At 43.3% G+C, this 24,639-nt stretch overlaps 1 protein-coding gene across 3 annotated transcripts in view; it reads left to right on the forward strand.

The window, feature by feature from the left end:
* The first annotated feature begins 2,106 nt into the window (after window positions 1-2,106).
* LOC147026364 (clavesin-2-like) overlaps window positions 2,107-24,639 on the forward strand; it is a 73,354-nt gene continuing 50,821 nt past the window's right edge. Inside the window, exons 1-3 of one of the 3 annotated variants that reach the window (XM_085881705.1) lie at window positions 2,107-3,096; window positions 7,876-8,386; window positions 15,394-15,568. In XM_085881705.1, the coding sequence (XP_085737831.1) occupies window positions 7,998-8,386; window positions 15,394-15,568 (564 nt within the window). In that variant the 5' untranslated portion in view covers window positions 2,107-3,096; window positions 7,876-7,997. The remainder of the gene's footprint in view (window positions 3,097-7,875; window positions 8,387-15,393; window positions 15,569-24,639) is intronic. The other 2 variants (XM_085881704.1, XM_085881707.1) reach the window with 2 other exon arrangements.

Raw genomic sequence — 24,639 nt, forward strand, 5'->3', positions numbered from 1 at the left:
AAGAAAGAATTGATTCAATTTTAGTGATGATCCGAATCCGGCTACTAGAATTTTTTAAGTGATTCTTCACCATTGAGAGATATTGCCAAAAACGATATCTAGCACAATATCTCAAAGTTTTGGACTGATTCGGATGAAACTTGGTGGACATGTTGTTTCGATTTTGGTGAAGATCCGAATCTGGATCCAAATACGAGAATTATTTGATTTTTCAAGTGATTCTTCACCATTGAGAGATAGGGCCAAAAATGATATAGAGCATGATATTAAAAAAATTGTATTGGGCCCGATATGTTCTTGTAGATAAAGCATTACAAGGCAGAGGTATGCCCTCTCCTGAGTACCCTTCCAGTTAAGTATATATTTTTGTCGAACTGCAGCTTGAGATGAACGATATTCCCAGTACAAAATGTGCTCCACATGTCTTTATAAGCATGTGGTCGCGGATAGTGTCCGTAAGATTCACAGCCCCTCTGGGACACGCACTCGGCACTCACTTGGAGTTCCATGTAATTAATACCGGGTTATTATTGTTCCCGAATTGAATGAGTAAATATTGAATGTGGAAATGAAGCTCTTTACATAACACATTTGTTTGGAAGTTGAAGTTCGAAGCGTTTATAGAAAGATGAAGGCCTTGATGAAAACTCGATGCAACCTGAAATACCAACACGCAATGATACGATATACGTGTTGAGTTTAATAAAGAACGAGGACAACACTCGGTAGAGCACATACCTCTCCACCAGGCTGAACAGTTTACAGTTTGTACCCCACCGATAGGTCAGATCTGGATTCGGACCTGCACCAAAATAGAATTGGCTTGTTCTTGTCACCTACCCAACTCATCCACCAACTTTTGTTGTAGCTCGTCCACAACTTTTTGAGATGTCGTGCTAGATATCGGTTTTGGTGCCATCTCTCAATGATGAAGAATCGCTTTAAAAAAAATTTAAATTCTCGTTTCCAGATGCGGATCCAGATCTTCAGAAAAATCTATTAAATTCGTCTTTGTAACACAACACCCATCCTGTTCACCAAATTTCGTCTGAATCTATCTACAACTTTTCGAGATATTGTGCGAGATATCGTTTTTGGCCATATCTCTCAATGGTGAGGAATCACTTCAAAAAACTCTAGTAGCCGGATTCGGATCTTCACCAAAATTGAATCAATTCTTTCTTGTAACACACCCAACGTGTCCACCAAGTTTAGTCTGAATCTATCTACAACTTTTCGAGATATTGTGCGAGATATCGTTTTTGGCCATATCTCTCAATGGTGAGGAATCGCTTCAAAAAATTCAAGTAGCCGGATTCAGATCTTCACTAAAATTGAATCAATTCTTTCTTGTAACACACCCAATGTGTCCACCAAGTTGAGTCTGAATCCATCCACAACATTTATGAGATATTGTGCTAGATATCGTTTTTGGCCATATCTCTCAATGGTGAAGAATCACTTAAATTCTCGTAGCCGGATTCAGATCTTCACCAAAATTGAATCAATTCTTTCCTGTGACACACTCAACGTGTCCACTAAGTTTAGTCTGAATCCATTCATAACTTTTTGAGATATCGTGCTATATATCATTTTTGGCCCTGTCTCTGAATGGTGAAGAATCACTTGAAAAATTATAGTAACCGGATTCGGATCTTCACCAAAATTGAATCATTTCTTTCCTGTGACACACTCAACGTGTCCACCAAGTTTAATCTGAATCCATCCATAACTTTTTGAGATATCGTGCTAGATATCGTTTTTGGCCATATCTCTCAATGGTGAAGAATCACTTTAAAAATTATAGTAACCGGATTCGGATCTTCACCAAAATTGAATCAATTCTTTCCTGTGACACACTCAACGTGTCCACCAAGTTTAATCTGAATCCATCCATAACTTTTTGAGATATCCAGCTCGCAGACAAACAGACAAACAGACAGGGATGAAAACATAAGCTCCACACATCTTCAGTGACGAAGGTAAAAAGTTCTCCTAACGATCCAAGAAACGTCAGTGTTGAATTAATTATGTTTTTAAATAAATAAGGAAAATATCATTAAATAGAAAAAAAAAAATCGAAACAGAAAAGCAAACTTGGACGCATCTTGGACTATTGGCGAGGGTGTCGTTCTGAGAACGTTCTTTACTCCCCTGTTCACCCGGTAACTAACTTCTAACTAGCATAGATGAGATCATTGCTGACGAGATAGCCGAGTTTAACGAAACTTCACCATGCATCACCCCCTGCTGGCACACCGCTCAGAGCGCACGTCCGTCCATCTGATGGCAGCGAAATTCAGAGATCGATCTCTCTCGTGGCAGGCGAGTCACGTGGGGCAGTATCGATTTAGCGGCCGCTTCGATTATCCCATTTAAAACGGCACCTTGCTCCAATTGATGGGAGTTAATGAAATATTGGATTATAGTGATAAATAATTCCCAAAGATAATGAATAATATTAATATTTGCGCCGTGGATTTCGGTGCGGCTTTGATCGCAGGTGTCGGTCCTGGAAGATCCTCGGTGGTGCGGTCCGTTTGAGTCGCTGTAAGATCAGAGCCGCTGCACCCGCACTTTGCTGCAGGGTCCGAGCCCGTCGTGCGTCGTTCGCTTGCGGGGGTCCGGGGGTGCCGCGGTACCGCCGAGCCCTGCAAAGCGAATCGTCCCCCCCGAGGACGCGCGGATTCGAACCTTTGTCCCCGACCTCATAAACACGCCGCGCACGTTGTCACTGCAGACGCCTGAACGCTGCGAATCGGGTCCGAAGAGCGGGCTCGGAGGGAGGTGGAAACGCGGCCGTGGACATCGTGTCTGCAGCAACGCACGAGCGGAGCAGCAGCGAGTGGGAGGTGGGGGGGGGTTGGGGGTGGAGGAGGTTTCGTGCGTATCTCTCTCCATCATCGATTGGCGGGGTCGGGGGATGTGCCGCAACTCGCCCGCACCGTCCCTGCTCACCATACTCAGCTGGCCCGGCTGTACATCGGTGGATATGTGGCTTCGAGCGTCGGTCGAGGACCGTTGGGGGAGTTAGTGCCGCCCAGGGGGGTCGCACATCGTCCGTCCCTCGTTTCCCTCGAGCTTCGAGAGCTGCAGGTAAGAAGACATCGGAGCAACGGACCAACGTGTTGGGTGTATTGTTTTTCTGCTTTACTTTGGGGTTAGTTCATTGTTCGCGTCTGCAGGCCGTGTTGGTGATTATGTGTCTGGAGGGCGGGGGTAAGATGGGGGGTGGGGTAAGATGGGGGGTGGGGTAAGATGGGGGGTGGGGGTGGTGAACAGGCCCTCGAGACACAAGGTAGCGGAGTCTCGCGGACGCGATGTGTGTAGAATCACAATCATAATAATATGCATCGTCATTCGTTTCCCAACCCACAACAATGGGCCCTATTATTTCTCTCTCTTGACTCATCCTCTCTTGACTCATCCTCTCTTGACTCATCCTCTCTTGACTCATCCTCTCTTGACTCATCCTCTCTTGACTCATCCTCTCTTGACTCATCCTCTCTTGACTCATCCTCTCTTCACTCATCCTCTCTTGACTCATCCTCTCTTCACTCATCCTCTCTTCACTCATCCTCTCTTCACTCATCCTCTCTTGACTCCTCCTCTCTTGACTCCTCCTCTCTTGACTCCTCTCTTCACTCATCCTCTCTTCACTCATCCTCTCTTCACTCATCCTCTCTTCACTCATCCTCTCTTGACTCCTCCTCTCTTCACTCATCCTCTCTTCACTCATCCTCTCTTGACTCCTCCTCTCTTCACTCATCCTCTCTTCACTCATCCTCTCTTGACTCCTCCTCTCTTCACTCATCCTCTCTTGACTCCTCTCTTCACTCATCCTCTTGACATCCTCTCTTCACTCATCCTCTTGACTCATCCTCTCTTGACTCCTCCTCTCTTCACTCATCCTCTCTTCACTCATCCTCTTGACTCATCCTCTTGACTCATCCTCTTGACTCATCCTCTTGACTCATCCTCTTGACTCATCCTCTCTTGACTCATCCTCTCTTGACTCATCCTCTCTTGACTCATCCTCTCTTGACTCATCCTCTCTTGACTCATCGTCTCTTCACTCATCCTCTTTTGACTCATCCTCTCTTGACTCATCCTCTCTTGACTCATCCTCTCTTGACTCATCCTCTCTTGACTCATCCTCTCTTGACTCATCCTCTCTTGACTCATCCTCTCTTGACTCCTCCTCTCTTCACTCATCCTCTCTTCACTCATCCTCTTGACTCATCCTCTCTTGACTCATCCTCTCTTGACTCATCCTCTCTTGACTCATCCTCTCTTGACTCATCCTCTCTTGACTCATCCTCTCTTGACTCATCCTCTCTTGACTCATCCTCTCTTGACTCATCCTCTCTTGACTCATCCTCCCATGACTCGCCCTCTCTTGACTCGCCCTCTCTCGACTCGCCCCCTACTCCATCCCGACGAGCCCACGAAGGATAAAACCAGAGTCATCCCAAGTCATCCTCACGACACGTGTAATCAAATAAATAAATCTGGTTCATCCTGAACGGCTCAGCCTGCTCTGATATGAACACATCTCCATTTGCATTCTCTACACTGTATTTCCTATTCCGATAAGGCTTTCTCCTATCCGGGTTACAGTGAAGCTGTTCACCGGTTATACGAGATGACGTAAAGTCATAAACAATGACGTTTTCCAATATTGTACAAGTAATTACAGATGTTCTGTGCTTGCCTGGCATATCAAACAAGCCATGGTACTGATGAGAGGCCGATCTAGGGATGTATGTCAGCTGAGAGCAGACAATCCCTTAATGTCCTACATAACCATAAAAATACTCTCCATGGGTCTCTGTCCAGAGTTGTAGCATAATCAGATCTTTTTAACTCGTTATCTAATTATCCCTGCTGTTGGATGATTCATCTTTTCTGCCAATCGCTATGTTCGAGTATGTATCTCAGAAAGGTGGAGAAGAGGAACTTGGGTATTTTATTTTTCTCTCCAATAATGAGGATTCATGGTGGAAGCTTGAACTTGAATTGGGTCAAAGGCAAACACATTGTGCTGGATGACGATTGTGCATGGGACAGGAGGTCGTGCAGGAGTAATGTGACTGGTGAGGAAACAACTAGATACCAACAAGCAGATGGATGGATGAAAGACAAAAGAGGAGAGGAGAGAAGGAAAGATGGTATAACCCGTCGGTAAGAGGGGTGGGCATGGTGCGGGTTCGAAGGGGGTAGAAAAGATCATGCGTAGGGAGGAAAGGTTGTTTGAGATGCTAGTGCACCTGGTATGTTGAAGCCTTGGAAGGAATTGCATCGGACTAACTCGGGTGGGTGGTTCTATAGAGGCATGAGAAAAGATGACCAGAGTGGTGGGTTGGAGCATAACCCGAGATTTTTAAAGGTCAACGAGAAGGTTTAACCAGACTTGGTAGCGTAATAGGTGAGATCATCTGCAATGAGTCTGGGAGGTCGGTGCTTCGAACCCAGATCGAGTCACACCAAAGACTTTAAAATAGTACATGCTGCTTCCTTGCTTGATGCTCATCAGATAAAAAGGAGCATGGACAAACAACCATAGGTTGGTAATAATAGCGCAGGCTTTGGTAGGCCCAATGGCCTCCAACGGTGTAAAACGTTCCTTGGAAGGGAGCTCACATTAAGAGGGATACTGGATGTACGTGCGAATCCTGGAGAGATGGGAAGGCAGAAGGCTGTATGAGGAAGGGGGAAAAAGACCATAAAAGAGGTAGTAGAAAACTCAAGAGGCCACGAACCTGTCTCTGACGAGAGAGCAATAAGCTCGTTGCTTCTACTTTGTGGGAGATGCCACGAATGTTGAGAGTTGTGGATTCCACAACATTCAGGAGTGAGAGGGATGAAGTGGCAACCCTATCCAATAGGGAAGATTATTATTACTCGATTAGCTTTAAAAAAAAAAAAAAAAAGTTGTGTCAACATTGAGGCTCATGGATGAGCGAGGTGACGAAGGTCTTGTAGACCATGAGAAGCTTCAGATTTATGGAAGAGTGACTTGGCATGATGGAGGATACCGTGTGTGTTCAGCTTTTCTTTGAAAGCCAGATTTGATGCCCGAAAGAGGTCATTGCTGATGGTAAGGTCCAGAAGTTTGAGGGACTGAACCTCTTCCGAGTGAATGAGCATCCACTCGTATAAACTTCCTTGATCGGTTAAAGAAGCCATATAGATGGTAAATAATTCTGCCAGGGAGACAAGGTGAGAATGTGAAACTTCTCTGGATTAAAGTATATGCTCCCTGTATCGAACCACCATCTGATCTTTTCCATGTCTTCTGAGAGGTCGTTTGTTGTTAAGATCAGATGTCATACGGCGTTATGTAAATGAAGAACAAAAATGAGCTCAAGACCATGCCTGAGAGCTTACGGCATACCGGGCCACATTGAGACAGAGGGGTCGAAAGGTTACTGTTGAGAGCAATGTACTTCTTGTGGAGGAACTCGATGACGCAGGAACGAAGATGGCCTTGGATACCACGTGCAGAAAGCTTGGTGAGCAGAGCTGTGTGCCAGGCAGCATCAAAGGCTCATATATACAGCCCTGACATCTGGTTTGGAGTTTCGGGCCTTGATCCATTGTTGAGAGAAAAACAGCAACATGCCCGAGGTTGAGTGACGGGGATGAAATAAAAAAAAAAAAAACGATGATCACAGATCAGGCCATTCGAGAAGATGAAAGACGATATAAGCTACAACGATGGATTCCATAATTTGCTTACAATTGTAAGTAAGCTTACCAGCCAGCTGTAGTTGAGAGAATCTGTTTTTGCACCTTCATTATGAATGGGACTGATATTGATTGATTGACTGCATAGCATATGGAAAGCAAGTTAAGGTAAAGAATTAGATCAAGACGGAGGAGAAGCGAGGGCAGCAGAACTAGATTTGAGACACACAGGCATTGATGCAATTAGGGTTTGCTGCAGAGGTGTCGAAGCGGGTCAGAATTTACTCTTACCAACCCAGGAAGCAATGTGAGCTCGGTGGGATTGAGGGTGATGAGGATGCAGAGTGGGATGAGGAGTGTGCACGAGCATTGGAGGCAAACGCTCAATTCAGATATTCTGCCTTCATGAGCAGAGCTTGCAGTGATATGAAGACTTTTGTGGTTGCAGGGAGAGGAGAGAGGAGATGCCTCCTCTTTATGGAAGAAAACAGGTTCAAAAGCTCCGCCTTATGATTAGCTTGATGTTTCCTGGTTTGGCTGAGGATGGACACACTAGGTAGGTAATGGTCTTGAAAAATGACCAAAGGTTGCACTTGCACAGGTTCGCCCCCCCCCCCCCCCCGTTTTGAGAAAGCAAGTGCTTGATGGCAACTTTCAGGGCTGAGATGATGGATAGTATAGCTGCAGGTCAGATTAGATGGAATAAATTGAAGGAAATTCAAAATTAAGTTCTTGATTATCAAACCCAAGCTTCTTGCACTCCTACCTTAGAAGCAGGATATGCTTCTTGTTATTGGTTGCTAAACTTTGGAAATCTTTTGCACATGATTGTGTTTCTCTTGTGTTTCTGTATTGTTTTGTTGTCTGTAATCTTGTTTTATTGTCCATTCTTTCCATCTTTTTCCTTTTTTTTTTTTTCCTTTCCCCAAACCACGTTTCTCATCTTCACTTAATTTTCTTAAATGGTTTCCAATTAAGGAGAGACATTACAAATACATTCTGGTTGTTTGCGCTGTACCTTTTTCCACATGCTCCATTTTTCTTCTCACCTGTCGAGAGGACAAACATAAGACGAGCTCCATAAGGCAGCGTAAATATTGCACACAAGAAGTGATATTCCTCAGTTTTGGATTTATGAATGATCTCTCTTCCTATAATTAATATCTTTCCTTCTTGTATTGCCAGTTGACACAGGAACAGCTTGAAGGTCATGGAGGATGAATTGTGAAAGATGCGACTCCATGTTTGACTCCAACTAGGAATGACCGTTTGAGAAGCGACCAAACGCATCGGGCTGCTCTTGAACCATGGCGCATCTTCAGGTGGGGCTCCGGCCGGAGACGGTCGAGAAAGCACGCCTCGAACTGAGCGAATCTCCTGAAACCATTCACCAGGCAATTCAGGAGGTGCGGGACCTGATCATCACGCGGCCAGACGTGGGGTTCCTGCGGACCGACGATGTGTTCATCCTGCGCTTTCTTCGTGCTCGAAAATCTCAACCGGCCGCTGCTTTCCGCCTTCTGGCTCAGTATTTTGACTTTCGGCAGCAGAACCTCGAAATGTTTAAGAACTTCAAAGCGACAGACCATGGGATCAAACAGGCTTTACGGGATGGCTTTCCCGGTGTCTTGTCTCAACTCGACCACCATGGTCGCAAGGTCTTGGTCTTATTTGCTGCCAATTGGGATCAGAGCAGGTACTCTTTAACAACATGTTTTTCTCTTCGATTCTTCTTGGGAAGGTTGGGGAGAGAATATAGTGGATTTTTTTCCATTTACTTTGAGCATTTATAGTCTGAAATCGAGCAGTGCCCACAAGCTTACAAGTAAAATTCAAAGGGCACTCAGTAGAGTGCATACCTCTACCACGCAATGCCTGATCCACAAGAACATATCAGGCCCATTCCATTTTTGAAATATCATTCTGTATATCGTTTTTGGCCCTATCTTTCAATGGTGAAAAATCACTTTTGAAATTAAATGATACTCGTATGTAGATCCGGATTCGGATCTTCACCAAAATCGAAACAATTCATCCTTACCACACACCCAAACTGTCCACCAATTTTATTCAAATCCGTCCACAACCTTTTGAGATATCGTGCTATATATCGTTTTTGGCCTTATCTCTTAATGATGAAGAATCACTTTAAAAATTATAATAGCCGGATCCGGATCCGGTTCTTCACTAAAATCTAATCAGTTCATCGTTATGACACACCCAACCTGTCCATAAACTTTCATCCAAATCTCTCCACAACTTTTTGAGATATCCTGCACACAAACAAACAAACAAACAAACAAACAGGCAGAAAAGGGTGAAAACATAACCTCCTTCACCTCCGGTGACACAGATAACAAAACAGATCCTTCAACAATGCAGAGCTTTGCTGGGGTACATCAATTACCATAGATATGAGAGTGAACAATCTATATTGAAGTGCACATGTTTGCATGCAGACTCACACACAGAACTATCACAACAGCCTCTCCCATCCCTTGGAAATGCGTCAGACTAATTACGTGTGCTAACTTTGGGAAAGATCCAGATTTGATTTCATTCCAACCTTGTTGATTGATTTTACAACCATACTTGTAATAACACAGGGTTACAGTTGCAATGAGAAAACAGAGGTTGATTTGTAAAGGACGGCACAAAAGATGCACAGAATGGTCAGTGGGAATACAAGTGAGATGGGAAGGATGAGAAATGGAATTTCCGTCAAAAGAAAAATATAGACTGTGCAGCTAGAAATCCCATAAATGCCTTTTGTTATGTGACATACAATGAAGCAGTTTCTTGGCAAGGATTATACTGGGTAGTTTGCCATTGCCTTCCCAGCAGTAGTTCGGGCAAGAATTTGTAATTTCTTCATGGTGCCGGCAATATCTATTTAATGTCCTCCAACTAATGCTGGCAGACGGGACGTCCAGTTTAACATCTATCTGAGGGACGGTACACACATTGGTGAATTGCCCTGTCTGTGAAACACCGGGATGACAGTTTATAGCTGGGTCAAGATTTGAACCCAGGCTAGACAACTTAGTGGTGAATATGCATAGCTCTAGTCTATCCTGCGAGCCTCAAGTAATATTAGGATGACTATTTTGTTTTTCCTTTTTCAACACACGGAATGTTCAAAAAGAGCGCACGAGATGCAATCATCCAAGAAACACCAAAGTTTATTTTTCAAAAGCATAACTACAGTGGGGAGAACAGGTATTTGATACACTGCCGATTTTGCAGGTTTTCCCACTTACAAAGCACGTAGAGGTCTGTAATTTTTATCATTGGTACACGTCAACTGTGAAAGACGGAATCTAAAACAAAAATCCTGAAAATTACATTGTATGATTTAAAAAAAAATTAATTTGCATTTTATTGCATGACATAAGTATTTGATACATCAGACAAACAGAACTTAATAATTGGTACAGAAACCTTTGTTTGCAATTACAGAGATCAGAAGTTTCCTGTAGTTCTTAACCAGGTTTGCACAGACTGCAGCAGGGATTTTGGCCCACTCCTCCATACAGATCTTCTCCAGATCCTTCAGGTTTCAGGGCTGTCGCTGGGCAACACAGACTTTCAGCTCCCTCCAAAGATTTTCTATTGGGTTCAGGTCTGGAGAATGGCGAGGCCACTCCAGGACCTTGAGATGCTTCTTACGGAGCCACTCCTTAGTTGCCCTGGCTGTGTGTTTCGGGTCGTTGTCATGCTGGAAGACCCAGCCACGCCCCATCTTCAATGCTCTTGTTGAGGGAAGGAGGTTGTTGGCTAAGATCTTGTGATACATGGCCCCATCCATCCTCCCCTCAATATGGTGTACTCATCCTGTCCCCTTTGCAGAAAAGCATCCCCAAAGAATGATATTTCCACCTCCATGCTTCACGGTTGGGATGGTGTTCTTGGGGTTGTACTCATCCTTCTTCTTCCTCCAAACATGGCGAGTGGAGTTTAACCCAAAAAGCTCTATTTTGGTCTCAGACCACATGACCTTCTCCCATTCCTCCTCTGGATCATCCAGATGGTCATTGGCAAACTTCAGACGGGCCTGGACATGCGCTGGCTTGAGCAGAGGGACCTGACGTGCGCTGCAGGATTTTAATCCATGACGGCGTAGTGTGTTACTTATGGTTTTCTTTGATACTGTGGTCCCAGCTCTCTTCAGTTCATTGACCAGGTCCTGCAGTGTAGTTCTGGGCTGATCGCTCACCTTTCTCATGATCATTGAGGCTCCACGAGGTGAGATCTTGCATGGAGCCCCAGACCGAGGGAGATTGACTGTTATCTTGAACTTCTTCCATTTTCTAATAATTGCGCCAACAGTTGTTGCCTTCTCACCAAGCTGCTTGCCTATTGTCCTGTAGCCCATCCCAGCCTTGTGCAAGTCTACAATTTTGTCCCTGATGTCCTTAGACAGCTCTCTGGTCTTGCCCATTGTGGAGAGGTTGGAGTCTGATTGATTGAATGTGGACAGCTGTCTTTTATGCAGATAACGAGTTCAAACAGGTGCAGTTAATACAGGTAATGAGTGGAGAATGGGAGGGCTTCTTAAAGACAAAACTAACAGGTCTGTGAGAGCTGGAATTCTTACTGGTTGGTAGGTGATCAAATACTTATTTCATGCAATAAAATGCAAATTATTTTTTTTTAAATCATACAATGTGATTTTCAGGATTTTGGTTTTAGATTCCGTCTTTCACAGTTGACGTGTACCTATGATAAAAAAAATTACAGACCTCTACGTGCTTTGTAAGTGGGAAAACCTGCAAAATCGGCAGTGTATCAAATACTTGTTCTCCCCACTGTATATATATATATATATATATATATATATATATATATATATATATATATATATATATATATATATATATATATATATATATATATATATATACGAATTTCGGTCCGCCCGGCGTGAGATCGGCCATGTAACTCAAATCGCGACCGCGTCGCCCACTGGAACGGACAATTCAGTCGTGACCCTCCTTGGAACTATCGCCAGGAGCGAGTCACGGGTGGGTCTTTCGACCCCACCACAATCGTGCCAATCGGCCACCCACGCAGGACAGGGTTGTTCGCCAAACTCGACCTACCTAAGTACCTGCGCGGGTAGTTAACCGGGCGATCGTACCTTGCCGCTGGCCGGCCTAGGACATGAACCGCTTAAGCGGTCCGTTCCGTGCTTCAGTGATAACCGAGTGGTGTTATCGCCGGCCCCGACGGACGTGATTATTTACCGGTGCTTACACCCTTCTACCAATTCCTTCCGTAATGCAAGATGGAACTTTCAAACAAGGGAAAGGACGCAACGAAACGGGGAACAGTTCGACAAGCACATTTATTGCACACGGATACATTTATTATACAAGCACATATGCAGTCAGGAATGCAAAACACTAACATGCACGTATACAGAACAAAAGAAAAGCAAAAGGTGCTACGACCGTCTATAAGCAATTATGTACAGTCACTTATACGGTTTTACTTACGGGACTCGGCGCCACAACACGCATTCAAAGAAAAAGCAAGAAAAGACCCCCTCATAGACAAGGGAGTCAGAATGGGCCCTTGGGCCTAATGCGTGTGGAACCTGGATGAGCGGCCAGGTCCACGAGACCGAAGGGTCTTACCCGCGCCCTCGTGGCGTGATGGCGGGCAAGCCGCGATGTCAGCGTAGCTGCGCCTGGCTTCGTGCCCCTGGCGTGGTCGGTGAGCTCTCTCCAGTGCTCCCGGTCTGCCTTTCCCGTCGGCTTCGAGCTCTGCCTCCCGACTTGACTGCCCCACCGACACTGCACTCGACTTGACTGCCCCATCTCCCGATTCTCCAGACTGCTGACACCGACACACTGCAGACTTGACTGCCCCGTCTCCCGCTTCTTCAGACTGCCACTCCACTGACTCCAGACTTGGCTGCCGCGACCGACACTGCTTGACTTCCACTCCACCGACTCCAGACTTGACTGCCACTTGACTGCCGACACTGCTGCTGCCACTCCACTGCTCCCACTTTTCTGCCCCGCCGACACTGCAGTCGACTTGACTGCCCCGCCGACACTGCACTCGACTTGACTGCCCCGCCGACACTGCACTCGACTTGACTGCCCCGCCGACACTGCACTCGAATTCACTGTTCCACCGACACTGCACTCAACTTGACTGCCCCGCCGACACTGCACTCAAATTGACTGTTCCACCGACACTGCACTCAACTTGACTGCCCCATCTCCCGATTCTCCAGACTGCCAACACTGACACACTGCAGACTTGACTGCCCCGTCTCCCGCTTCTCCAGACTGCCACTCCACCGACTCCAGACTTGGCTGCCGCGACCGACACTGCTTGACTTCCACTCCACCGACTCCAGACTTGACTGCCACTTTTCTGCCATGAGCTGCGCCATGCTCGCGCCTATATAGCCCGGGGGAGGGGCGTATATGCAAATTTCTGGATCACATTGGGTTCGGAGGCGAGGCTACACCACCCGATGCTCAGCCATTGGATGGATGAAAAGGGGGGCGTGAAGCATTCCTGATCCGCTTTTCGAGGCGAAAGGAACGCATTCACAGCCCATGGCACGACGTGTGGTAGAAAGGCGGAGGTGGTGGGAGTTTGCTGCGGTGGGTTGGGAAGGGTGTTGGTGGTGGCGATTTGGTTGCTGGCGGGCGTCGTTTGAGAATGGTGGTGAAGCGATGTTTGCGGGGTGGAGTTGTGGAGGTAAAGAGGCGAAGGTGGTGGTGTTTGAGTTGTAGTTGTTTGGGAATGATGTTGGTGGTGGCGATTTGGTTGTTGGGGGATGATTGGTCCAAAATAATGATAGAGAAAAGAAAAACGGATAACTCAAAGGATCACAGCCCTGTGAACACGGAAATTCCCTCTAAACAACGGTGGGGAAATCTAATTACACAATTACTTATCGCCATAACTGATCTAAGGTCCTTTCTGGTGTTGTGAAAATTTCCACAGCCGTAACAATATATATATATATATATATATATATATATATATATATATATATATATATATATATATATATATATATATATATATATATATATATATATATATATAGAAGAATTTGCTTACTAATTTCGATACTTATATATTGGAGAATTAAAAAAAAAAAACCTTGGCACATCTTCATCTTGGACTATTCAAAGTATCTCGCATGGAACCTTTTGAATGCCCTTTCAGTACCTGGGACAGCTATTGCGGAAAACAAAGAGCGTGACACTTGATCCGAATTTAGTTGAAAAAATACTTAAGTCTTGTTTGTCTAAATCATCGATGGATTAACAATGATAATATACAAATGATATCAACAGATTTTATTTAATATAACTCATTCTGCTGATTCATCAAGATAAATGGCTTGGAGATCCATGGCAGCTCACCTCCTGGATGAAAATGACACCTGACCTGATTTATCGAGAAAGCCCCAGCTATGGCGTCATTGTTATCAGAACATTGTGCTTTTCATCAATCCAGAAGCTTTTAGCTAAAGATCATCATAAATCCTTTATCCAACGAGTCTGGAAGATGACATTGGGCTTATTGCGCCAGTGTCGTCGACACTACAATGAATCATGAGCACAATTCGGCAGTATTTTTTACCTTAAACAAAATTTCGATGGAAACCTGAACCACTCGACTGTTTTATACTCTTATTACAGTGTAATGTGAGGAAAATGCTTCGTTTCCACCTAAAAGTCATGCCGAAGGTACCTCAAATGCACACAGGTCAGTTTATGGGGTGGGAATTTTGAGTTCCAGATACCTATGTAGAGAAGTGAGAAGAAAAATAAGGGGATGGGGGGAAGAGCAGGGAGGGTGAAGATTAGGAAATAGTCAAGGGAAGGAGAGTTCTGTGAGTAGCAACATTCAAGACTTTTTGAGGTCCTCATTATTATGTTTCGAACCAATTCCAGGTGTTTCGCGAACAACATTGTCATTCTCACATACATTAAGTTTCGGATTTATCAACGTAACATTATATGATTAAGTCGTTAAGGGGCCAGAACAAAATTTTGGATATGTGAGGCAGAGTTCTAGTTTTGAAAGCTTAAATAATGCAATCGGATTCCTCTTACGGGATGATTTACAGGTAAAGTTAAGTAAACGTAACATATAGCATCAGACATATGACTATCAATGAAAACCCAATAATTCTGCTGTAGTACACTTAATGTCATAGTAGCTTCCAAGAATGTTTAAGCATTCCTATAATCTTCCTAATCCAGTAGATGGTGTTTGAGATATGTTCATAAAATATTTTAACGATTATTTTGCTCCAATGCCCTAATTCCATTTGCACAGGTACTTCCAAATTGTATCCGAGACCGATCTTAACTGTCGTGGAAAAATGATGTCTTCCTGCTGATGTCAAAGTCACCGATTATGTCATGCTACAATAACCGATCTCCCGTTAGGCTTTGTGCCAAAAACCAATGGCTCAAAGCTTTATCATCTGGAAACGTCGATGTATTTCTGGGAAAAAGCTGTCTTCTTTTATGCTTGGTGCATTAAGAGGAACTGATGGAGCTTGTTTAAGATGCAAGGCCAAGGCATATTTATATATTTTTTTGCTGATTGATTCATACAGAATGTACTATTCAGTAGTGCACTTAATAATAGGGTCAGTGAACCCTGCACAACTGAGTAATGGAGCTGCCCCCATTGCCTTTACCATCTCTGCAGGTACACCTTTGTGGACATCCTCCGAGCCATTTTGCTTTCTCTCGAGATGATGATTGAAGACCCGGAGCTGCAGGTCAATGGTTTTGTGCTAATTATCGATTGGAGCAACTTTTCCTTCAAACAGGCATCCCGGTTGAGTCCTAGCATGCTGCGTCTTGCCATCGAAGGACTGCAGGTCTTGTTGCACTCTCACACCATAACACTGCATGGCAAAATCCCACTCAGTCAGTGCATTGGTTTAATTATTATCCGATCGACTTTGATCTGATCGTCTACTGGTGTCTTGCCATTAAATAAATCTCATAGTGTCACTGTAGTGGTTTTAAACCAGGAAGGCTCCAAATTAAATTAAGTGGCAATGGCATGTTCAACACAGAAAAGGAATTTGTAATGTGACCAGGATTCTAGGCCAAAGGTTTAATTCTAAACATAACTCTTGGAATCTTAACATCATGGTGGTTGGGGGTAGGTATATGGCAGAGAGGGAGGGAAGGGGGAATGGTTAGCCAAATTCATATCCCTTGAAAGAACGATGTGCTGCACAATGCAATGCACTTTGTTTGGTTGGTGAATGTGAAATAACTCAAACATTTTGCATTCTTCGACCACTTACCACACTTCGATGATCTTTGTTTTAGATTTGAAACACCCAACCCTGCAAGCATAAAAATATCGGTTGATGGGGTTTCAGCAATTGCTGTGATATTTCTGTCCTGGACTATTTGGTGTTCCCCATCTGAACCCACAGCTCATGATGCTGGCTGGAATTCCAGCCTCAAATGTCATAAAGTGTGTTGATTTATCAATTCCCTTATTAATGTTCTTATAATTCAGGTAAAAGGACACTGATGTCAAGCAATGTCCCGGCAGTATGTACAATCTCCTCTGGCATGAACTTTAGATGTTGCAGGAAAAAAAAAGAACGATTATTTTGACTGTATGTGTGTGTGTGTGGTATATATATATATATATATATATATATATATATATATATATATATATATATATATATATATATATATATATATATATATATATATATATATATATATATATATATATATATATATATATATATATATATATATATATATATATATATATATATGTATATATATATATATATATGTATATATATATATATATATATATATATATATATATATATATATATATATATATATATATATATATATATATATATATATATATATATATATATATATATATATATATATATATATAATTTTTTTTTACTAGCGGGGTATGCTTACACATTATGTAAGAATACAAACCGTGCTTTCCCATTATCTCGGGTCGCTCACCTGTATTTGATTTTTCATTCATTTTTATTTATATTTTCATCTATGGATACTTTCTGATGGTTCTGTGATTTTTCCTGGTGTATCAGCTTTGATGTTCATTGGCACACAAAATTACCATGCTTCCCCATTGTCTTGGGTCATTCACCTGCATTTTTTTTCATTTATTTATATTTTCATTTATGGATGTTGTCTGACGATTCTGTGATTCCCCCCCCCCCCCCCCCGTGTACTGGCTTCGATGTCCACCGGCTCGCAAAATTTCAGCTTTCAGCTTTGCCCTCATCAGGATAACATACCGATAAATATCTAACCAATGATGACCACATTCGTCATTTATACATCAGACGCACCTCTTGACTGTTATGGTGAGCATTGCCGCAAATTATGTCTTACACGGTTAATCCGCAAAGAGCAACCGTCCGTCTGCCACCCTGACGATTGTTCCCACTAATGCAAACCATTCAACCAGAAGGCACGTGATGTGATCGGCAGGTAAATTGAAACATGTGGAGTGTGACGAGCACTCCCTCGATCTGCATTGGACATAGTCCTACACCTCCATTGGACATAGATCTCCACTGGACATAGACGTACGATCTCCATTGGGCATTATGCCTGCGCAGCATGAGAAACTCTCCCATATTACTCAGTCTGCTGTAAAGTTTCATTGCAAGGCCACGTGGATTGTAAGGTACGACAAAATGCATAATTTACGAAGGAAAAGTGCCTAGAACGGTCTGCTGATGCTTTCATTGAGGTTCACAGTGGGGTCATACTAGTCATGGAAAAGAGCATTCCAAATTCACCTTTCCATGTGCAGTACTGGATGCATACTATTGTTCAAGCAAATCGTGCAGTACCTCCTACTTATGTAAATAGATGTGATCATGTGACCTCTTTATAAGGCATGTAGTTATTACACGGGAGGAAAAGGGAGGGAAAAAAACAAAAAGAAAGTGGTGGGGAGGGAGGAAATAGGAAAATGCCAACATTGAGAAAAGGAACAGAAGGGAAGAGGATAGGAATGGAGGTATCTCTTTATTGTGTATATCTAGATAGTGTCGTTGAAGTTGAAGAACTTTTGTGCTAGGTGTGTGTGTGTGTGTGTGTGCTACATGTGTGAGAAGTGCTATCATTTATGGGAGCAAGACATGGGTAATCAACGTGGAGCAGCAACGAAGGCTGGAAAGTGTGGAAATGCGAATGGTTTGGTGGATGTGCGGAATATTGTTGAGAGAGGAAGACAAATGATGATTGCAGAAGTTGATGGGAATAAAGCCTGTGATGGATCTTGTGAAGATAAAGTTGAGTCATGTGTTGAGGTTGAGATGGTTGGGTCATGTGTTGAGGAAGGATGAAAGTGACCTGATAAGAAGAGTGATGGAAATGAATGTGCAGTAGAAGGAAGTATAGAGGATGGGGAAGACTGAGAAAGACTTGCCTAAAGATGGTGGAAGAAGAAATGTGGGATAGGGGGTTAAGGGGAGATGCAGAAAATAGGGCAAAGTGGAGAAGATTGTCATGGGGCCTGCAAGGCTAACCCACACTCTAGCAGGGAAAATGGCCTTAAAATGCCTGTTGTTGTTTGTTCTTTGTAGGGAGTAAATTGAGGAAATTAAGAGAATGTAGGATTGTGGGAGAAGAGAGGGGGTGAGCTAAGTCTGGGAGAGAAGGGAAGGAAGTTTGGATGGATATATGAGAATGGGAATATAATAGAAGGGAAGGAACAGAGAAAGGAGAGAGGGTAAAAAAAATTCTGCCATGTTGGTGTATAAAATAAATAGATGGCTCCAAAAGTGAAGGAAATGGGGTAGCAGAATGTCTGAGAAGAGACAGATGGGACAGGAATATTGGACAGGATATGAAGGGAATTACGGAAGGGACTTGTACGAGATATATCATTGAGGGGGGTGGGGGTCGGGTGGTTCCCCATGTAAACCTCCCTCAAAATAATTTACTGGATGCTGACGTCATTGCCATCCAGACTGGGAAACAGAGTTTATTAATTCAGAAAAAAAAACATTTTCAAAACAAGAATGACCACACTTGTGGTCATAATCTGTGTCAAAATCTGGTAACGGGCCGATTGGGAAATATGAATTTAAATCACACTTAAAAGATGAATAGCGAGATTGAGAAACACACATTTAATGCGCTATTAAAAGATTAACTCGACACCTCTTATCCATGTAAAACTCTGCCACGATTGTATCAGAATGAGCTGATTTATCACATGGTCATGGATTGTTTAACTCTAATATGGTGCCACTCAAATATTATGTAACGTCATTTTTTTTCTTTAGTAATTTACATCACGTAACGCTTGTTTACGTTACATAACGCTTGATTACGTAACGTAGCGCTTGATAACGTAACATAACGCTCGATTACGTAATGTAACGCTTGATTACCGGGCGTTCTGACGTACCATATGTTCTGATGGGCTTCATTAAACCTTATGAATCATTTTTATTCGACACATGATTCGATATTTTTTCAGTGTCCCTCATTGTGAGTAACACTCGACCCAAACAAAGCCAATGGCAATCTGACGTGACATAGCTGGGCAGTGCATAATCAGCAGAGGCCCACAGGCCTGATGTCTTCGGCCCACACTATTTTTTAATGGAGGTGCATACCATGCGTACTGACGAGTTTGATTAAATCTTACTAATAATTTTTATTCGACATATGATTACATTTTTTTGGGGTCCTCATCATGAGTAACACTCAACCCAAACAAAGCCAATGGATATCTGACATAACAAACCCAGGCAGTGTATAATTAGCAGAGGCCTACAGGCCTGATGTCTTAGGCCCACCAGAAAACCAAGATGGCAGCCATATTATTTTGTCTGTGTGCCATGGTGGGTGGAATCAAGCGTCAAATGTGGGTGTGGTCCGGCAGCTGTCTGACCAATGGGTGCACATTTCAAAAATTAACCCGTGCAAGAACCCCGCCAACAACAATAACAACAACTATGCGGAGCTCTTGTTGACCTGTGACTTGTCACAGGTAAAAATGAAGATACATATCAGGATGAAATCCTCGAAAAACAACCAAACAAGGAAGGAGGGAATAACAAAGAAGGATTGACAATGAAGGCTTGTAGCATGGTATTGTGTACACTGTGGTCCTAAATGAGGAGAAAGCTTAGAAATTGAACCCAGTTTTAATAAGATAAACAATCTTAGTGTTATGTAATGCCCAAGTGTCTGTGCTTTCAGAAAATGTATACTTTGCTATGGGTCCTATGGATATAGTTGCTTACAAAGCATGTTTTTTAATCCAAACACAGGCTATTTTTCCCATTTTTATAGCTCATTTTTTAGAAATGGGTTACATGTATGATTGTATATGTTGTCCAAAATTGTTGAAAAATGCATTTTTTGTTTGATATATATCATTATACTTAAGAATAGAACAATTCCTCGAAACAGTACATTTCTTATGACCTTCTGCATATCTTGGCACCTTCAAATGTGTAAAATCTCAGATTTTGCAAAATTTCCCCCAGTCATAGTGAATCTTACAAAATCTTATTCCAGAAATTTGAAATTCATGTGATAGAACATCTTAAATAGCAATTTACTTCTGCATAAAGTGATGATTTAAAATGGCAAGTTTCAACATGGATCATTACTACATCCATGTTTTTTGGTTCACTTCCATGATTGGGTCAAAAATGTTAGGAAGTACATAACAAATTGCATTTACCAAGCTGCTACAAAATTGCTGGTAGCTATAAGCTTGATTTTATAACTATAGAATAAGTTTACCAAGATGGCCCTAGGATATAAAAAATCAATACCAAAGGCCAGTTTGTGTTCAGTATACAAAACATCAAAGGTCGTGAGGAAGTACGTAACGTTTTTAGGAAATCTGCAGTTTTAATCCTATAGTCCGGGAGCCAACCTGTGTACGAGGCTGTTTTAGGGTTGGACCTTACAGCCTCTGCTATAAAATTTTACACCCCCAGGATGTTTAGATATATGTTTGCAGTTCATGAAAACCAATGTTGGCAATTCATAAGCTCTTGCGAAAAATTTTGGCGGACGTTTTTGTTTGAGGAAGATTTGAAAAATTTGATAAAACAGCAATTGTCAATAAAATTTCTAAAAAAATTAAAAAATCACATTCATGAAAAATAAATGTGAACTAAATGTAAGAATTCAATCAGTGCATTGTAAAATGACAAAAAAAAATTGCCTTTGTGGAAGTAAACCTCGTAAAAGTACATAATTTTGTGAAAAATGTCTTAAAAATAACGTTTTTTGAAGATGGCCTTTAGAACTTTTCTTATCATAGGCAGATGCTGCATTAGAATACTAATTTCTCTTAATGTGATATGAACATGGTATCCATGGCTAATTAAAACAGCAAATTTGAGTGAGTTCTATCAATTTTTAAAGAGAAAATTAACATTTTTGTCAACCAAAGTTACCCCTACCCCCAAAATCCTCTTACTCTATTGAACACAGTTCGGTTAAGGTTTGCTAGATCCAGGTTGGGTACTTCACAGTTCACTCTTCCAAAGGAAAATTCAATGGTGTTTGGAGTGACATGGCCCTGGAGCAGACATACAACAATGAAGGGAAGACATCTCTGTTCAAAGGCATATCTCAGGCACCAGCTGCTCGAGATAAATATGTGAAGACAGCACCATTTCTCACAGCTGTATCAGAGAACATAAAGTCTATGGCTAATCTAGGCCAACAGGAATCTACTCATCATGGAGAAACACATAAGCAGGCAACAGAAGAACATATGCATGTTGAGGAGATCAAGAAAGTGATATGCCAGCAGATGATAAACCCATTCCAGTGTAACAACCAAGTGGTTCTGCTCAATAGAGCAACTAGTGAGAAGGCTGCTTCAAAAGACTTGGTCCATGCTCAAGCTAAGGGCATGGAAGCCATTATGAAAGCAGAAGAGGTGGTCTCTATTAAGATTGAACCACTGAAGCTGGTAACTTTCTCCTCACAGAAGAAATCAAACCCATCAAGGAAACAGAGTTTAATCAGGATCTATCAAGATGAGACTGCAACTACACGTGTGCTGTGTTTCTATCGAGATGCCGACCCAGTCACAAGACAGATTGCATTTTCCCATGAGTGGACAGACTACCCATCATCCCTGTTTGAGGTTGATCCACGCTTAGCACAGGGGTTTGTAATGCGCAAAGGCAACAAGTCTGATTTCGTGGCAGTGCTAATTGCTGAAGCTGAGCAGGATGTTGTTTTACAGCTGCCATCATTACCACAGAGTGACCTATACACAGTTTATCTGGTAGACACAATGGCATTTGTAAATAAATACCAAAAAATGGGTGCAAAAACATTTGGTGAACTTCCCCAGCTGTATCTTCGCAAGCTCCTTCAGTTCAAACCTGAAATGTGCAACTGTGTCAACATCATTGGTGATCAGGATGATTTTGATGATAGCCATACTTTGAAGGGTCATGAGCAGCAGAGGAGAAACCAGACAGACCAGGCAAGACAATTCTCACCATCCAAGAGTCTAGAAATTCCGGACTGGAATTTACTCATGAAGAATCCAAGAAATAAAGGAAATCTTCAGAACTTCATTGGCACTTCCCTTTGTGAGAGTCCTGAAGCTATTCCGGATGGAGTGACCATCATTCTTGGTGGTATGATGGAAAACAAAGGTCACACTCTTTCCATCACATCAGCATCAAGTTCAGTTCTGGACTTACCTTGTGAAGAACATGAAGAGGCAGACACAAGGATTATTGCTCATCTTGCATATTGTGTGGAATATCTTGATCACCATCGAGCTGTTGTGCATGCAACAGATACAGACATAATTATGCTGTGTATATATCACTTCTGCTGCTTGAACACATTGCAAGAACTCTGGATACAACGGCAGAATCAATACCTACCTATTCATGAGCTGGTAGAAGTGTTGAGCAAGAAGTACCAGAAAATCCTCTTGATGTCGCAGCTACACTTCTGTGCACATATGTGTTGTGTGGATGTGACACAGTGAGCTACTCATTCAGAAGGGGAAAAGAAGAGGTCAGGTCAGGTATGGGAGCATGTGCCAGAACAGCGCGTCGCTGCGTCCACTTTCCGCCGGTACTCCAGGGGCCTCCGTCTGGCCATCCCCCAGGCAGATGCCAGGCCCATCCCCATCTCCTTGAGATGATGGTCAATCTGCTGCAACCATGAGGCACGTGGTCGGCCCACTGGCCTCCTCCACTCATGAGACTCCCTCGCTGAGAGAATCTGGTGAGCAGGATCAGCGTCAGGAAAACGAGCCACATGTCCATACAGCCGCAGCTGACGCTCACGGACTATGCAGGTAACAAATCTCATCCGAGTCTCTCTCAGCAACCGCTCGTTGGACACAAAATCCGACCAGCGATAGCCAAGGATTCTTCGAAGAGACCTGGTACCAAAGGAATTAAGTCTCCGTCTCAGATCCTTGGTCAAAGTCCAAGTCTCGCACCCATAGAGCAAGACTGGAAGTACCAAGGACCTGAAGACTCGGACTTTCGTCCTCCCGCACAGGTACCGGCAGCGCCACACCCCATGATCCAGTAAATCCATGACTCCCCAGGCCCGACCCAGACGTCTATTGACCTCCGGCTCACAACCTGCGGAGACATGAATATCACTGCCAAGGTAAGTGAATCTATCCACGACCTCAACATCCTCACCACAAACAGACACAGACAGGACAGCAGCATCCAAGATGTCACCGAAAGCCTGGATCTTAGTTTTGACCCAAGAAATCCGTAATCCCAACGGCTCCGACTCCTCATTCAGCACCTCGAGGGCCCCCAAGAGGATGTCTAAAGTCTCCGCAAAGATGACTGCATCATCTGCAAAATCAAGGTCCGAGATCTTGACATTGCCAAACGATGCACCGCAACTTTATCTCTCCGACATCCTCCCTAAAATCCAGTCCATACAAGTGCTGAAAAGTGTGGGGGCAAGTACACATCCCTGACGAACTCCAGTAACAACTGGAAATAAGTCAGAGATGGTACCACCACACTCCACAGCACTCTCAGTACCAGAGTAGAGTTCAGACATCAGATTGATCAGTTTCGGTGGCACCCCACGAAGACCAAGAATTCTCCAGAGGACATCCCGATTCACTGAATCGAACGCTTTACAGAGATCAACATAGGCTGCAAGCAGCCCCTGCCGAAACTCTCGTCTGCGTTCGGTGAGGACACGAAGTGCAAGGATACGGTCAATCGTTGACCTCTTTGGTGTAAAGCCTGACTGTTCTGGACGCTGGTGCTCAAGCAGATGGTGGCGAACCCTATCAAGAATTATCCGAGCAAAGACCTTGCCCGGCACTGAGAGCAGCGTCACCCCTCGGTAGTTGTTGCAGTCTTGGCGATCACCCTTCCCTTTCCAGAGAGGGACAACAAGGCCCCTCTTCCAGTCAGTTGGGATGATGCCTGTGTTCCTGTGAAAAGAAGAGCGGCACAGGTTTCTCTGGGACTGATAGGAAACCTTCCCCACCTTGTTGATTTTGGAAGAGATAGTGAAATGGCAGCAACAGAATGTGTCATTGATGAGGCCAGAGTATACTGGACTGCTCTGCATGGCCAAAAAGGGTTCAGCTGTTTGGATACCCTCAGGCAGCATCTGTTTGTCTCTTCAAAATTAGACCTTAGGTCACTGCCAGCAACAGAAGATGCGTTTTACTTCCTTGTTTTAAGAGCATTGTATCAATTGCTTCTGTATAGACGTGCACATCTCAGTGACCGAGCACTTCCCCCAGCCACAACATTTGGCAGAACCCTTATCAATGGAAAACTGGTCCCAATTCTCATGTCTAAGCCAGCCAAGCCAAACATAGACAAAACTGTGTCTTGCATGTGCAAATTATCCAAATGTCTGAAACGATGTTCATGCAAAAAGGCTGCTGTGCCTT

The sequence above is a fragment of the Eptatretus burgeri genome, chromosome 5 (genome assembly GCF_056783735.1).
Source record: "Eptatretus burgeri isolate ZD-2024b chromosome 5, Ebu_testis_v1, whole genome shotgun sequence".
Taxonomy (NCBI): Eukaryota; Metazoa; Chordata; class Myxini; order Myxiniformes; family Myxinidae; genus Eptatretus; species Eptatretus burgeri.